Source organism: Geotrypetes seraphini, chromosome 11, assembly GCF_902459505.1.
Source record: "Geotrypetes seraphini chromosome 11, aGeoSer1.1, whole genome shotgun sequence".
NCBI lineage: Eukaryota > Metazoa > Chordata > Amphibia > Gymnophiona > Dermophiidae > Geotrypetes > Geotrypetes seraphini.
The window spans coordinates 136,648,557-136,665,446 of NC_047094.1; the positions used below are offsets into that span (position 1 = coordinate 136,648,557).

The following is a 16,890-nucleotide window of genomic DNA, read 5'->3' on the forward strand; positions in this document are numbered from 1 at the left end:
GCAATGACACCGCCGTGTTGGCCGATTGGCGTTAAACAGCATCGATACCTGGGTCCTTTTCCTTACTGAGCTTGTCATTCCATCCACACCTTCTTGCTTTAGGGTCTTGGGATACAAGAGCAAGAATATGCTATCTAGGCAAAGGGATTAATGAACCCATGTTGCCTCCTTAGGGGTTTTGTTTGAGATTTATTTACGCTGGGTTTTGCTAAGCCCTGGTAGAGGTTTCTACTGCAGCCCGAAGTGCTCAGAGCTCCGACGCTTTGGAGTATTTAGCGCCCTGGGCTGTGGTAGAAACCTCTACTGTGGCTTAGTGGGTGGGGCTAGGGGGTCCTAGAATTCTCTGGACTTGTAACTCCTGTTCTTATCTCTCCTGCCCAGTGCAACAAGCTCTAGATTCGATCCTTAGGCCGAATTGTACCTATTTTCCGTGCTGTTCTGTTTTTCTTATTTTCAGAATGCCCTGGGCAAAGATGATGGCTTTGGTTGCAGGTGTTGCTCAGAATGGATTCAATGTCACACACGACTTAGGCGAGTACAAACCTTTAATTTTCTGTGCAAGAGGATCTGGGGCCAAAGGGGCTCATTCTACATAACCCTGTGGTTATCCTTGCCCCAAGGCGGTCAAATGGCCAGATATTAAACTAAACTAAACTAAACCTTAGGTTTGTATACCACGCCATCTCTGCAAGCGTAGAGCTCGGTACGGTTTACAGAGTTAGGATAGAAAGGAACCCCAATGAAGGGTTAAAGGAAAGGAACTAAGAGGGTAGAGAGGGGCCAGGGTAACAGAGAGCGGGAGGTATTAGATTTTTGAGAAGAGCCAAGTTTTCAGGTGTTTGCGGAAAAGTTGAAGGGAGCTAGAATTTCTGAGCGGGGATGTGAGGTTGTTCCAGAGTTCTGTGGTTCTAAAGGGGAGGGATGTTCCTAGTTTTCCTGCGCGGGATATACCTTTTGTAGATGGGAAAGATAGTTTCAATTTTTGGGAGGATCTGGCGGAATCAGGGTTTGAGGAATTCCAAAAGAGTGGAATAACGGGAGGGAGGATGCCGCTGAAGTAAATCTCTTTCCGTTGGGTTGCCAAGAACAAAAGTGGATTCAGAAATGTTAAGGGTTACATGAAGAGAATATTGATCCCCGGTGATCGGCTTAGCCTGACAGAGCAGATCCAGTTGCATTCAGGGATGTGGTCTTGCTTTTTACAGGGAATGCAGTTGGGAGATTGGAATAACACGGGCCCTGCGTACAGTGAGATAAACTCAGAACAGGATGGACCCTTTTGGATAAATGTGGAGCCAGCTGTTTATTCATTGACCTTAACATGGCTCTTCTGTTTCCTGATTTACAGCTCAGGCTATTACTGACGTCAAGGACCGGAACGTCTCTGAGAGATTTCATGAGACCTTCTTTCCAGGCGGTCAGCTGTTATCACCTGGAACGGTCATGAAGCGCCCAGACCTGGCAGCCATCTTTAAGTCTGTTAGTTCCGAGGGGGTTTCGGCCTTTTACAGCAGTAACCTGACTCAAGAGATGATAGCAGAGGTGAGAAGTGTTGTTTGCCTTTTTTGCTGCTTCTGATGCTTTAAAGTTTATTATTTATACCTTAAGGCAGCAACTCACAGACCTCGGCTTTAAATATGATTTTAGTTTAGCATAAGAAAATAGTCATCTTAGTCCACGCGGATGGGGGGTAGTGTTCCGACATAGAGCTACGTTTCGCCCAAAAAGCTGAATCAAGGACATTCCCCCTTAGCCCGACAGTCCCATGTTTCCCGCGTCACTATCCCCCTCTTCTATGGGCTTCGGGGCCGTTACCGCGCGGCAGCCACTAGCGCGGTTTTGTAGAAGAAGGGGTATGTTTAAAAACAGAAAACCCAGTGACGCGGGAAACATGAGACTGTCGGACTAAGGGGGAATGTCCTTGATACAGCCTTTTGGGCGAAACGTAGCTCTATGTCGGAACACTACCCCCCATCCGCGTGGACTAAGATGACTATTTTCTTATACTAAACTAAAACCATATTTAAAAGTATATTTATAATTACACTATTTGGAGACCGATGACGATTTTGGTGCAGATATGCTGCGTGTGAACGTTTAAATTCATGCAGTGGCACCGCCGAGGTCTGTGAGTTGCTGCCTTAAGGTATAAATAATAAGCTTTAATGGTATTTACCTTAAGTGAAGTTTAAAGAAAGTTTAATGCCTGAAATACAGTTGTGATATGATATGCCTGAGGCAGGCATTTGCCAAAACATGGCCCATGTCGACTCCTCGTCTTTTTACACCGGTTCTTTCCTCTGTCACTCAAGCTTGTCCCTAGACATCTCAATTAAAATTGATCATATACTGTATATATTTCTGTCTAAGAAAGTTTAGGGGACAATAGCCAGCTGGCAGTGCTCCGTGTTTTGCTGCCTGACACCGACTTTGGCATGGAATTTCTGGGTTTGTGGAGCTGGCTACAACATTAAGGCCTGGATTCCCTAAATGGTGCCGTGGTCAGTGGCCACCTTAAAAGTGACTGCCGATCAGGTGTCAATCATACGGTGGCACAGTTTAGAGCGGTGTCCTGCAAGCTTTTTCGAGCCACGGCACACTAAATGTAGTGGCCGCGGCTCGAGGCATCTGGAAGTGTGTGGACATCGCCATGATGATATCACCGCATCGACCTCTGTGCACGTGCAAAGGCCCTCCAGATGGGCCCTGAGACCCCAGTGAAGGGTGCAAGCAGGGAAGAGGGCCAGAGAGAAGGAGAGGCGCTGATTGCCCACAGGACGTACCTCTCACCGCAAGAGGCAAGTCCTGGAGGCAGACAGCCAGCGCCTCTCCTTCTCCCCAGTGTGCTGTGGCACCCTCAGGAGGCACACAGTTTGCGATACACAGGTCTAGAGAAACACGCTTCTGGCAAAGGTAGGTCAGGTTTTCAAGGCCTACATTTCTGGCGCCTATCTTTGAAGAGAATTTCCATCTACATAGGCGCTTTATGGACCCTAAATCCCGCCCCCCCCCCCCCATCTCGTAAAGTCTTCTGTTCTTCACCAGCAATGAGTAGGGTCTCCTACCTGCTTCTCATACCAGCTTAAGCCTGCCCTCTGGCGTACCTTCTTGATCCTGCAAACAGGAAGTTACATCAGAGGAAGGGGTTGGGCCAGCGTGAGCAGCGGTGAAGAGTTCCTGCTCATTGCTGGCAAAAACTTTAAGGGGCACCTGGGAGGTGCATTTAAGACAGGCTTACCAGATGTCTGCATTTCCCCGGCCATTCCCTCCTTTTCCCGGCACTTTGGGTTTTGAAAAGCTTCCAGCTAGCAGCGACGTCGGGATGGCATCTGCACATGTGTGGATGCATCACGGTGACATCACGCGAATGCATGCATATGTGTGATGTCATCACGTCACACCAGCCTAGGCACAGGTGCCTTTCCAACAAACAAACAGGTTGAGGGGGTGGAACAGAGCATGACTGGGCGGGGCCTGGGGATGCGGCCACAGGTCCAGAATTTTGTTCCGGAAAATCTGGTAACCCTAATTTGAGAGAACCCCCACTGCCAAGGTAGGGTAGGAGAGATGCTGACACCTCTATAAATATACTATAATCATATAAAGAAACCGGTATGGAGTATTTCCAAATCGTTTCAATGAATTATGAGGATGCCTCAGCCCCACCACTCCACCGCGGCGAGATTTATGTGGCACTTCATCATTGGCCGCTCATAGTCATTTTAAATCTGCTAGTCTTGTTTTTTAATTCTTTTTTTGTATCTTTTTTATGTAATGTAATTTATTTCTTATATACCGCTACATCCGTTAAGTTCTAAGCGGTTTACAGAAAATTTACATTAAAATTATAAGTAAGAAAAGGTACTTAGAAATTCCCTTACTGTCCCGAAGGCTCACAATCTAACTAAAGTACCTGGAGAGTAATAAAGAAGTGAAAAGTAGAGATAGAGGAAAAATAATCAAGTAAACATTCTAACAAGACTGTTTTGAACTAAGTACTTTGGAAGGTAGAAGAGAGGAGAGTAAGGAACAGATGCAGAAGGAGGAACCGTTAGACAAAAGAATTCTGGTGAATTTTAAATGATAGAAATAGAACAAAACAAAAACAAGTGGCAAAATAATGAATAAGATTAAAAATAATTCATAAACTGGAAAAAAATAAAACATTATTTTCAATCCACTGTTTCAGCTTCGGTGATGAAGTGGAGCAAGTAAGTTTTGGAGGAATGATGACGTTCCCAAAGAAAGGACTTCTTTAGGGATGAGGTTTGTTTGATAGATCTAGGATGCCCACGTCTCCTCCCCTGCGATGGTCTTCTCCATGCTATCTTCCCCATGTCACATTGCCCGTGCTTCAGCCGCTATCCTGAACGGCTGCTCCAAGGAGACTGCCCTAGATCTTAGCTGTAAGAATCAAATGTACTTAATTGTACTTAGCTTTAAGTAGCATAGCTAAATCCAGCCAACGCCGGGGAGTCTACTCTAGACACTGAATGAGTCGGATGACACGCTGCACCTCGGGAGACCCTTGACACTGCGCCTGTATGGTGCGAAACATGTTGGGTTAAAATCCCCCGGCGTTGGCTGGATTTAGCTATGCTACTTAAAGCTAAGTACAATTAAGTACATTTGATTCTTACAGCTAAGATGGTTTTATAGGTACACATAAAAAAGATACAAAAAAAGAATTAAAAAACAAGACTAGCAGATTTAAAATGACTATGAGCGGCCAATGATGAAGTGCCACATAAATCTCGCCGCAGTTAAGAGCTAGCACAGCGGTGGAGTGGTGGGGCTGAGGCATACTCATAATTCATTGAAACGATTTGGAAATACTCCATACCGGTTTCTTTATGTGATTATAGTACATTTAGAGATTTGATCCCGGTAAACTAATATAAGAAGATAGCCATTTTCTCAGAGACCTCTATAAATATAGCACCTGGGCACTCCACTCGCCACCCCCCTCTTTTGCTACACCAATCTCATACTTCTCTCACCGTGTGTTCTGTTCATCAGGTTCATGCCTATGGAGGCGTGTTAAGTGAGGACGATTTCAGCAACTACAGCGTCCTGGTGGAGAAACCTCTTCAAGGATTATATCACGGTAACAACAAGTGCTTGCCACGTAGCGTCAGCTCTGTCTAAACTTACACCGCCAGGCTGAGAGAAACCTGTTTGGAAAATCATTTTGTCACACACAAGGCTCTGGCTAGGGCAAATCGTTTTCAGAGGTGGGAGGGGAGGGTGAGGAGGCCAAGATCACGCAGGACTCTCATTGTGAAAGTTTCCCAATCCTCTAGAAACAGAAAATCTGGTAAGAAGTTAAAAAAGTGACCTATGTGCCTTTACAAAATGGGTTACCATATGGCTCCAGAAAAAGGAGGATGGATTGAGACATCCGGGTTTTACTTCGACCGAAGGCAGTGGAGGTAAGGAGGACTTCTGGGCTTTATTTATATTGAAAGCAATGGATGTCTCAAGCCGTCCTCTTTTTTCTGGAGCCATAGGTTAACCCTACTCCCAAGCCGTATCAACACTCACATTTACATTTTATATAGGTGATACGGAATCTTTGGGATTCATTGGTTGCCAGTTCACCTTAGAATTAAATTGAAATGCGCTAGTATAATTTTGAAAGTTATGCATGGTATCTTGACATCGTTAGTAGCTATCTCATTTAATTCCTTACGACCTACAAGTTCAAATGTTTACAGATATCCCTTCTGTTCAGGGTGTTAAAGCTATGGGATATCTCTCTCGATCTTTTGCATGTATAATATTTGGAACGAATTTCCTTATGAGATTAGATCTCTTATCTCTCTTCATCTATTTAGGAAATCCCTGAAAACCTATCTTTTTCCAACAAGCTCTAGATGAATACAAAAATTTGATTTTATTTAATATCACGGTGGGCCAATTAATTCCGTTTTCTTGTCTGTTCTATTGTTTTCCCTTTACATCAATAATGTAGACCGAGTTTAGCCCCAGTACTTTGGGATGATTCGGTTTATAGACCGAAGGATTGGACTGGATTCTGGAATGTTGCTACGTTCTGGGTTTCTACCAGGTACTTGTGGCCTGGATTAGCCACTGTGGAAAGAGGAGACTGGGCCCAATGGACCCTTGGTCTGACCCAGGATGGTTAGTCTTGTGTTCTTCTACGCTTATTGAAGCAATGTGTTGATGCCTACGAGTCATCTGCCATGAGCCTTGAGATATCAAAATCAAAGCCATCCTGTGATTCCCCCTCTCACAAGAGCACGTGAGAGGCTCAACCTTTTTCTTTTTGACGCTTGTTGAACTGCTTGCCTCACTATGGAAAGTTGTTTGAATCTTTATTTAAGAAGAACTTAAAGACTTTCTTTTTTCAATAGTTCCGATCTTTTTGCATGAGCTTTATGGGAACGACCCTTCCCTCTTCTTTTTCAGACCACCTTGTCTTCACGCCCCCTCCTCCACACGCAGGTGCTGCGCTAATTGTAGCTCTCAACATTCTGCAGGGGTTTAACATCAGCCAGAACTCCTCAGAGCGTCTGCACTTGGTAACTGAGGTAAGGTGGGTAGAGAGGCATCTGGTCCAGTTACAAAGATCACACAAAGTAAAACCATGCATCAAGAGAAGAAGCAAGGAGAGATGCTGGACACCTTGGAGGGGGAGGGAAGAAGTTAACTTGACCATCTCAGGGAGGGGGGGCAAGGGTAAGGTGGGCACAGGAATGGAGAGTAGGGGAGATGCTGTACTGTAGAAGGGGCATGGCTGAAAGTTTGCAAAGGGCATGAGATACCCTTGGACCAACACTGAAAATAGCACTTTCCAAAAATACTAGGACTAGGGGGCATGTGATGATGCTACTAAGTAGCAGATTTAAAACAAACCGGAGAAAATATTTCTTCACATAACGTGTAATTAAACTCTGGAATTTGTTGCTGGAGAATGTGGTGAAATCAGTTAGCTTAGCGGGGTTTAAAAAAGGCTTGGATAATTTTCTAAAAGAGAAGTCCTTTGGCCATTATTGAGATGGCTTGGGGAAATCCACTGCTTATTCCTAGGATAAGCAGCATAAAATCGTTTTTACTAGTTTGAATCTAGCTTAGGTACTTGGGACCTGGGTTGGCCACTGTTGGAAACAGGATAGTGGGCTCGATGGACCTTCAGTCTGTCCCAGTATGACAATTCTTATGTTCTTAGGTCCTGGGCTCTTCACCTCATCCACATTGTAACTGTAGATCACTTGGTAATGAAGTGACTTGTCTATGTATATTATCCAGCGGAGCCTCATGTCAGAGTTGACACAGCTTCTGTATTCAGTAATGTAATAATAATGAAAGACAATATATAAAATTAGCATTGAAATAACAGGTGATTCAGTCGTGTTTCATGACAGGTATCAAATGTGCAAATATGTGCATTTAATTCTGTAACAGCAACCAAAAAAAAAAATACAGCTAAGTAAGGGCTCATCTGAGAGTCCTGGTTCGCTAAGGCTCTTCTACCATTACATGGGAAGCTGCTCAAGAATCCAGCTGGCTGCATTTTCTTTGCCAAAAGGCTACTTTACGGAGAGGGTGGTGGATGCCTGGAATGCGCTCCCGAGAGAGGTGGTGGAGAGGAAAACTGTGACTGAGTTCAAAGAAGCGTGGGATGAACACAGAAGATTTAGAATCAGAAAATAAGATTAAATATTGAACTAAGGCCAGTTCTGCGCAGACTTGTACGGTCTGTGTCTGTGCATGGCCGTTTGGAGGAGGATGGGCTGGGGAGGGCTTCAATGGCTGGGAGGGTGTAGATGGGCTGGAGTAGGTTTTGACAGAGATTTTGGCACAGTACCGGGTAAAGCTTTGGATTCTTGCCCAGAAATAGCTAAGAAAAAAAAATTTAAATTGAATCAGGTTGGGCAGACTGGATGGACCATTCAGGTCTTTATCTGCCCTCATCTACTATGTTACTAATGCTCTTTCCATATTTTGCCATTTACATCATGTAGACTTTGAAAATAGCCCTTGCTATGGCGAGCAGTCTTGGAGACCCCATCTTCAATTCGACTATATCTGACTCTGTGGAGATGATGCTGAGGTAGGTTGTAGGAGTGGTCACAGGTTTAATAAATTGATTAAAAATGATTGCACGCAGAGAAAACTTGCATGCTACGAAACTCCCTTCCCCTGGCACGCCTATGACTGACACCATGACTTAACGCTCCTGGTGGTTCTCCACCCCTCCTATCCACCCAGGCCTCTGTCCATGGACTATTCTGTGCTTGTGCTGATCGCTATCACCAGCGACTGATCTCATGTAAATTTGGCAGACCTCCTTGAACCTCATTTGCATGCACAGTTCTTCGAGAATGACTCGTGTTTTTTTGAATCGTTAGTTTTACGGCTGCTACAGTGACCCATCGGATTTTACCGGCAATATTAGAGAATCCGGCTCTGAGTGTTTTGTAAATTTTGTGTAGTCTGGATCGGGTTAAGTACCATGAAACTGTTTTGTACCAGACTAACAGATATTAAGCCCTTGGTGATTGATATATAAATTTATTTATTTAAAAATATATATCCCACACTATCTAAAATCGATAAAGCATCCAAAATTTTAAAGCAATTAAACAATACAAATTAAAAGCTCCTTTCATCAAGCAGCGGTAGAGCCTTTGACCACGAATCAGCGAGGTAAATGTTCTGACGCGCATAGGAATTTATCTCGCTGGCTTGCGGTCAAAGGCTCTACCGCTGCTTGATAAAAGCAGCTCTAAATTACATAACAAGAGGGAGGAAACAAAAAAAGATAAAATTATAAAACAATCCATTTGACATCTAGCGGAATTAGAAAAGGTTCAAAGAAGAGCGACCAAAATAATACAGGGATGAAATTTCTGAGGAAAGGCTTCAGCTTGGAAAAGAGATGGATATGATTGAGGTCTACAAAATCCTGAGTGGAGAAGAATAGGGAAGTACAAAAATCAGGGGACACTCAATTAAATTACATGGAAATACTTTTATTGTTAATTATATTTATTGATTTTTAAATCATACAATCAAGAATAACTTGTACAGAAAGCAAGATTAGTAATTTACATAAAGCAAGAAATAATTCAGTAGCAATAAGATCATTTATAACTAATATGCTCAAGTCCTCAAATTATAGGATCCAAGATTCTTAGCTAGAACAAAAGAAAAGAATTGAACAAAAGTACATTCTTATACTTAGAATTGGCTATAGGGCTGATTGCAGGGAATAATTAATAATCTTAGGGCTTACGATTTTTGCCTCCAAACGGGAGAGCGCTAAAAAAGAAGTCAACTGGTTAGGCTCAAAGAAAACATACATGGAAATACTTTTAAAATAAATAGGAGGAAATATTTTGTCGCTCAAAGAATAGTTAAGCTGTGGGACTCATTACCAGAGGATGTATTAACAGTGGTTAGCCCATCTGGGTTTAAAAAAGGTTTGGACAAGTTCCTGGAAGAAAAGTCCATAGTCTGCTATCGAGACAGACATGGGGGAAGCCACTGAGATCAGTAGCATGGAATGTTGCTGCTCTTTGGGGTTCTGGAATCCGCATGGAATGTTGCTACGCTTTGGGGGTTCCGCATGGAATGTTGCTACTCTTTGGGGTTCTTCCAGGTACTTGTGTCCTGGATTGGCCACTGGAAACAGGAGACTGGCCTAGATGGACCATTGGTCTGATCCAGTATGGCTTTTCAGATGTTCTTAAGTTCTTACGACTGTGAACATTTTATATCAAGATCAAAACTATCGAAAGTGAAATTAAAAATATCATGCACTCAGTATACCTTCAAAACCTCCAAAAAGAAACACCGTATAATTGGTAACAGGGTCTACCTCTGTTGGCAACGCATTCAAAGTGATAGGGCTGATCTCATAAGAAACGGAAGAATGATACGAATTGAACCGACTCAAGTTAAAAGAATGCATTTCCGACAAATTCTTACTACCCGGGCGAAGTGATCTCAAAGGACTAGGGGGTGTTATTAGCTCCTAAATGCAGTGATATTTAGGCCACCGTGGTTTACATGGCAATGAGATGGAAAACATGCAAATGCATGTAAAGCAGTTCATTACTGTGGAAGATGTAATGTAATGTAATGTAATGTAATTTATTTCTTATATACCGCTACATCCGTTAGGTTCTAAGCGGTTTACAGAAAATATACATTAAGATTAGAAATAAGAAAGGTACTTGAAAAATTCCCTTACTGTCCCGAAGGCTCACAATCTAACTAAAGTACCTGGAGGGTAATAGAGAAGTGAAAAGTAGAGTTAGAGGAAAAATAAAAATAAAATAAACATTTTAACAAGACAGCATTGATCTAAATACTTTGGAAGGTAGAAGAGAGGAGAGAAAGGAATAGAAGCAGAAGGGGGAGCCGTTGAACAGTAGAATTCTGGAGAAATTTAAATGAAAGAAATAGAACAAAACAAAGACAAAAGGCAAAACAATAGATAAGATTAAAGATAAATCATAAGCTGGAAAGAAAAATAAAATAAAACTTTGTCTTCAATCCACGGTTTCAGCGTCACATTCCTGGCAGGTTCGGGTCTGTGGGTTCTTGGTGGTTGCGGATGGACCCGCTGCTGCTTAGGTGTAAAAGCAGTTGTTTTCCCAATGCTGCTGATATTTAAAAGCAGGCAGATTGATCTCTCCAACAAATTGTATGATGAAGAGCATATACGTCTGGCTGGTTTGGGACAAAAGCTCTCGATAGTGGCGGCTGGTCTTGATGCTGCTTAGGTGTAAAAGCAGTTGATCTCCTACTTCTGATGATATTTAAAAGCAAGCATATTGATTTTTCCAACGGAATGCTGGGGGAAGAGCTTACTTGTCTGCTCCTAAGCCTTGTTCCTGTACTTTGTAGTAAATTGAAGACAAGCTTCTTGCAACAGCTGATTAACAACTCTCAGGACTTCCCTTCTGACCACTACCTGCCCTACTATCCCCTGGAGGACGGTGCTGCTGCCAGTCAGGTTCTCGTCATGGGACCTGATGACTTCCTGGTTGCAGTGGTAAGGTAAGGAGATGCTCGGATCTTATTTGGGGGAGGAAAGAGACTTCATGACCAGCATTTAAACGATGACCCATTAAAAACGCGCAGGACAATTACGCGCATGACATATGCACGTGACCCCAAAACGCACTGGACAAACGCATGCACCAACAAATTTGTGTGCGGTGACTCGTCAAAAACATACAGACAATTATGCACAAATCAATTACGTGCGTTTGCCGTGCACGCATTTGTCCTGCGCTCATATGTCAGTGCATGCATTTGACGGCGTACCATTTAAACACAGGTTACCCCTCACTTAGGCGTGCTGGACATCCAAGAAAGGTTCATCTTTGAACTGTGCGTTTTTGGTTCCTAGAAAAGTATTCTTCAATCAGGTTGTTGTTTTTTTTAATGGTTTGGGATTGTATCTTGAGCCGATGGCAGTTCTAGCAATTTCTGTGTCTCTTTGTAGCTCCTTGAACCGCCCTTTTGGTAGCGGGATAATGACGTCCTCGGGTGTCCTTCTCAACAGTCAGATGATGGACTTTTCTTGGCCAAATAAAACAACGAACCACACTGTTGTTAACCCAGTAAGTTCCTGCCTTCTCAACCGGCACGACAAGATCTACAGAGATACGGGGTGTGGGGAGGGATGGCTCGTGTGTGGCATGGCGGAGAGGTTCCGGCACCCCCACCGGCCGGCATGGTGCCCCCACCCCCTTACTGCACCACTGCATGAGAGATTTGCCCGCACTGACTCCACTGCGGTAGCATCCATTTCTAGCCACACTGACTTTTGAAGGTTAAGCGGCTTATCCGTTTGTCTAGCGCTGCAAGGCGTAAACAGCGCTGCACAATAAACATGTACTAGACAATGCCTGCTCAACGGAGCTTACAATCTAATTATAACAGACATGCAGGACAAATAGGAGTTGATGAATGATAAAACAGACATGGGTATCTTACTAGGGAGTGGGAAATAGGAGTTCAAAGCAGCCTCGAGGAAGTGGGCTTTTAGCTTGGATTTCAATACTGCTCGAGAAAGAGCCTGATGTAATGACTCAGACAGTCTGTTCCAGGCATACAGTGCTGCAAGATAGAAAGGGGGGAGTCTGCAGTTGGCAGAGGAGGAGAAGGGTGCACACAAGAGAGACTTAGCCGATGAACGGAGTTCACAGGGTGGCAGGAGAGTGAGGTTCTAAGTTAAATTAAACAAAAGTAGCTTATTGTTTAGAAGAAAGAGCAGGGTTTAAATTATGGAAGACCCAGGTTACTGGAGTCTTTTCTCTTACTAACAATGGCTTTAGTAGCACTGCAGGACCGAAGTAAAATGTGAAAGTGCTGCTCTCCTGAAGACTGTATTTTGTACCTCTTGTTACAGGCAAACGTGATCCAGCCAGGGAAGAGGCCCATGTCTTTCCTGTTGCCCACCATCGTACGGCCAGCGCAGGGGCTGTGTGGCACATATCTCTCCCTGGGGGGCTCCAGTGGCGACAGAGCATTGAGCGGTATCACACAGGTCAGCCATTTTGGGGGTTATGTCATAACGGGGTACTTGTGGGAAAGGCCCAAAAGTTCCCACCTTTTTACACAGGTAACACTGGTGCCTATGTGCCTTTATAAACTAGAACTGTCTCTTTTAATGCACAATTACAAATACACACCTGCAATCAAGGAAAGGATTATCCGGAACAGAAATGTTCTTTATTATAGTAATTCTACCTCAAAGCTCTCGGGATATATTAATGTTTTTTTAAACTTTTCTTTGAAGGCTTCAGCGGTGCCACATAGAGTTTAGTTGTTTCAAGTTTATTAAAAATTTTGTTATACCGCTTATACAAATTTCTAGGCGGTGTACAGCAATAATAAAAAGGGGAAATCATTAAAAATAACACAAACGAAAAACCACTGAAGACCGAAAAGTAAACTCCACACAAATAGGAAAAAGGGAAGAACTACAATATTTAAAATAAAGCACACTTAAGGGGAAAAAACAGTAGGAAGGGAAAGACTGACAATTTTTTCATTGCACTAAGGTTTAAACCCCCACCTCATCATTAGCCTTTATAACTCTCACTGATCGAAACATTCAAGATAATGAAGGGAACAGACTTAGTAGATAAAGACAGGTTGTTCACCCCCTCCAAGGTAGAGAAAACGAGAGGACACTCTCTAAAGTTAAAGGGGATAGATTCCGTAAAAACGTAAGGAAGTTCTTCTTCGCCCAGAGAGTGGCGGAAAATTGGAACGCTCTTCCGGAGTCTGTCATAGGGGAAAACACCCTCCAGGGATTCAAGACAAAGATAGACAAGTCCCTGCTGAACTGGAACGTACGCAGGTAGGCCTGGTCTCAGTTGGGGCGCTGGTCTTTGACCTAGGGGCCACCGCATGAGCGGACTTCTGGGTACGATGGACCACTGGTCTGACCCAGCAGCGGCAATTCTTATGTTCTCATGTTTTATATATTGTATACCAAACACTCATGCTTTAAGTTTCCAAGTTTATTAAAAATCTGATAAAACGCTTATATAATTTCTAAGCGATTTACATTAAAGTAAATGATACATACAAAGAAGACATATAAACAATACTTATGTTAATACTGGCTTACAAGAGACACCAGGAAAAAATGGGGATAACTACAGTTTTTAAAAGCAAAGAGATATTCAAGGTAAACAGATTAAGGGAGGGAAGGGTTAATAGCCTTATAAGGCTAGTTTCTGGTATTTTAAAGAGTCTATCTATCTATCAACCATTTCAGAACCTTCTTATAAATTTATATTACACTTCTCCCTCCGTATTCGCGGTTTCAGCAATTACGGTTTTTAGCTTGCTGGCTCCTCCCCCCCAAAATTACATCAGCTTGCATAGAGAAATCGCCAATTCCCGGCACTTTCTTCACCGTGTTTTGCCTCTCCTTCCGGAACAGGCCAGGTCTCCCACCATGTTATTCGCGATTTCGCCATAGTCATGATAGTTTTTAATAGAAAACAGCGAATAACATATGAAAAAGTTATTTAGGGTTTTTCTGTATTTGCGGTTCTGTTAACCCCCTATCGCAGCGAATGCGGAGGGAGAAGTGTAAACTTCTTTAAGTGGCTTATCTCAAAATTGTGTGTCCGTCCGCCAGGGGGAACATGTCCAACATTATTTTGCCAAAAAGACGGCTTTATCAAGGACTTCCCCTACTCCTGACGTGAACCACCATTTGCCCCAGCTTTTTTCGCGGCAGGAGTAGGGGAAGTCCTTGATAAAGCTGTCTTTTTGGCAAAACGTGTCGGACATGTTCCTCCTGGCTGACGGACATACAATTTTGAACCTTCCACACCCAGTAGGCAGTTACTGCTGGTTAACTGCTGAGAACAGCTACAAATGTACCGATATACAAAATGTGCAGTTTGATATTGTATATTTGATAAACTACATGCGTAAATTCTGACTCTGTCATGCTCCACTCCAGAAGACACACTGAATGTGTACGAGGGGCTGCTGAAAAATTCTCAGCCCAACCAACCAAATTTCTAAATGTAGCCACTGTAGCTGAAAAGAGCGCTATCTTATTTTGTTAAGAGCCAATTTGCAAAAACAAAATTCTGTGTTTTGACCTTGTTTCAGATCATTCTCTTCTTGGCTGGGCTGAGAACGTTTCAGCACCCCCCTTGCAGTGTGAGGAGTTTCAGTGTCTGGTAACCAGAGCTGAGATTGTGATGTCATAATGCCTCATTCCACCAATAAGAGCCAACCTCATCAGTGATGTCACAATGGCTTGATTATATAGTTGAGGGGGGGCATGAAAAGTTCTCAGCTCAACCAATCAACTTCCTCAATTCTGAGCGTTATTTTGCCGCTGTAGCTGAACGAGCATTATCTTATTCCGTTAAGTGCCAATTTGCAAAAACCTTGTTTCAGATCATTGATTGAACCGTATCCACGTTGGTCTGAGAACTTTCCAGCAGCCCCTCATAGTGTGAACAGATTCAGTCTCTGGTAACCAGAACTGAGATTATGATGTCATAATGCCTCATTCCACCAATAAGAGCCAACCTCATCAGTGATGTCACAATGGTTTGGCTCACTTTTATTATATAGTTGAGGGGGGCATGAAAAGTTCTCAACACAACCCACCAACTTCCTCAATTCTGAGCGTTATTTTGCCGCTGTAGCTGAAAAGAGCGTTATCTTATTTCGTTAAGTGCCAATTTGCAAAAATCTTGTTTCAGATAATTGATTGAACCGTATCCACGTCATTCTCTGCTGAGAACTTTCCAGCAGCCCCTCATAGTGTGAACAGATTCAGTCTCTGGTAACCAGAGCTGAGATTGTGATGTCATAATGCCTCATTCTACCAATAAGAGCCAACCTCATCAGTGATGTCACAATGGCTTGATTGTCCTAGACTTGGCTCACTTTTATTATATAGTTGAGGGGGGCATGAAAAGTTCTCAGCTCAACCAACCAACTTCCTCAATTCTGAGCGTTATTTTGCCGCTGTAGCTGAAAAGAGCGTTATCTTATTTCGTTAAGTGCCAATTTGCAAAAACCTTGTTTCAGATCATTGATTGAACCGTATCCATGTCATTCTCTTCTTGGTTGGGGCTGAGGACTTTTCAGCACCCCCTTGTACAAACTATACATGACCTTGCCATTCCAAGCCCTTTTATACGCTGAGCAGTTTTATAAAAATCATTATATGTGTATAAAATTGCCCCCGAATGCTCTCAATGACTTACTGAAAAGTGACGAGATGTTGTTCATTCTTTCTAGGTTTTACTGAACGTTTTGACATTTAACAAGAACCTGAGTCACAGTCTGTCCCTGGGTCGACTGCATCCCGACCTCGAGTCAAACATTCTGCAAGTGGACAGTAAGTATTCAGAACATCCCTCACAAAGGCCTTCGAGCTAGGGTAGAGTCATTTTGGGCCCAGAAGCAGTAATAACAAGACACAGCAATGCCAGTCAAGCATGAAGACAGGATTACTTACACCGGGCCTGCATGTGTGCCCTACACCCTCTGGGAAAAATATGCAAAACTTTGTGGGGGAAATTCTATAACCAGTGCCTAAAGACAGGGTTGAAGCGCCTACCGACGCCTAAATAAAAGGCGGCTAAAATGGCCACTGGAATCGCGGCTAAGAAGCCGCTTTAGGCCATGGAACGCCAAAATCAGTGTGGCCAAACCCCAAAGTGGCGTGGGCAATCTGAAGCGGCTACCCGGGCATAAATCACGCCACGATAGGCGGCTGAAATGTAGGCCTGGGAAACCCTGGGGATCTTCTTTTAAATTTTAGTAAAACAAAGTATCTCAAGGAGATATTAGGGGTCACTAATTCTGACACCGTGATGTTCTCTAACTTCTTTTATATACCTCAAAAGAAAAAAATTTCCAGTAGAAGGGGGAATGGATCAATTGAGTACTGTAGAGGTAGATTTAACGAAATTTCTTGAAGATTCTCAAGATCTGATCCAAACCCGGGCTACTTTGTTAATTACCTGTGTAAATGAGTTAGATAAAACTTTAATGTTGAAGTTGTACTTCCAGAATAGAGAGGCTAAATTCTGTGGTGACAAGGTCTTAATGTTTCCCGATGTGGCAAGGGCTACTCAGTATAGGAGGAAAGCCTTTTTGGCTTTACGTCCTAAAGTTCTTGAAATAGGTGCAACTTTTTTTTCTTAAATTTCCATGTAAATGCATCCTGCATGTTCAAGACAAAGATTATGTGTTTTGGGAACCCTCTCAATTAGAACTTTTTCTTAAAGGACTAGTTATTAGCTTCCCTTAGTGGGGGGGGGGGGGGGTTATAATATAGCGTCCTAAGAGGTATATAGGTTTTTGAAGGGGGGTAAGTTTGTTTCCCTCCCTCTATACCTATTTTGA

General features: G+C 43.1%; 1 protein-coding gene across 3 annotated transcripts in view; it reads left to right on the top strand.

The window, feature by feature from the left end:
• The window catches only part of GGT7 (gamma-glutamyltransferase 7), a 38,994-nt gene that overhangs the window by 21,178 nt on the left and 926 nt on the right, over positions 1-16,890 (top strand). For all 3 annotated transcript variants that reach the window (XM_033915145.1, XM_033915147.1, XM_033915146.1), the window contains exons 6-14: positions 458-531; positions 1,349-1,542; positions 5,020-5,107; positions 6,433-6,554; positions 7,989-8,077; positions 10,882-11,034; positions 11,486-11,603; positions 12,395-12,532; positions 15,778-15,877. In XM_033915145.1, the coding sequence (XP_033771036.1) occupies positions 458-531; positions 1,349-1,542; positions 5,020-5,107; positions 6,433-6,554; positions 7,989-8,077; positions 10,882-11,034; positions 11,486-11,603; positions 12,395-12,532; positions 15,778-15,877 (1,076 nt within the window). The remainder of the gene's footprint in view (positions 1-457; positions 532-1,348; positions 1,543-5,019; positions 5,108-6,432; positions 6,555-7,988; positions 8,078-10,881; positions 11,035-11,485; positions 11,604-12,394; positions 12,533-15,777; positions 15,878-16,890) is intronic.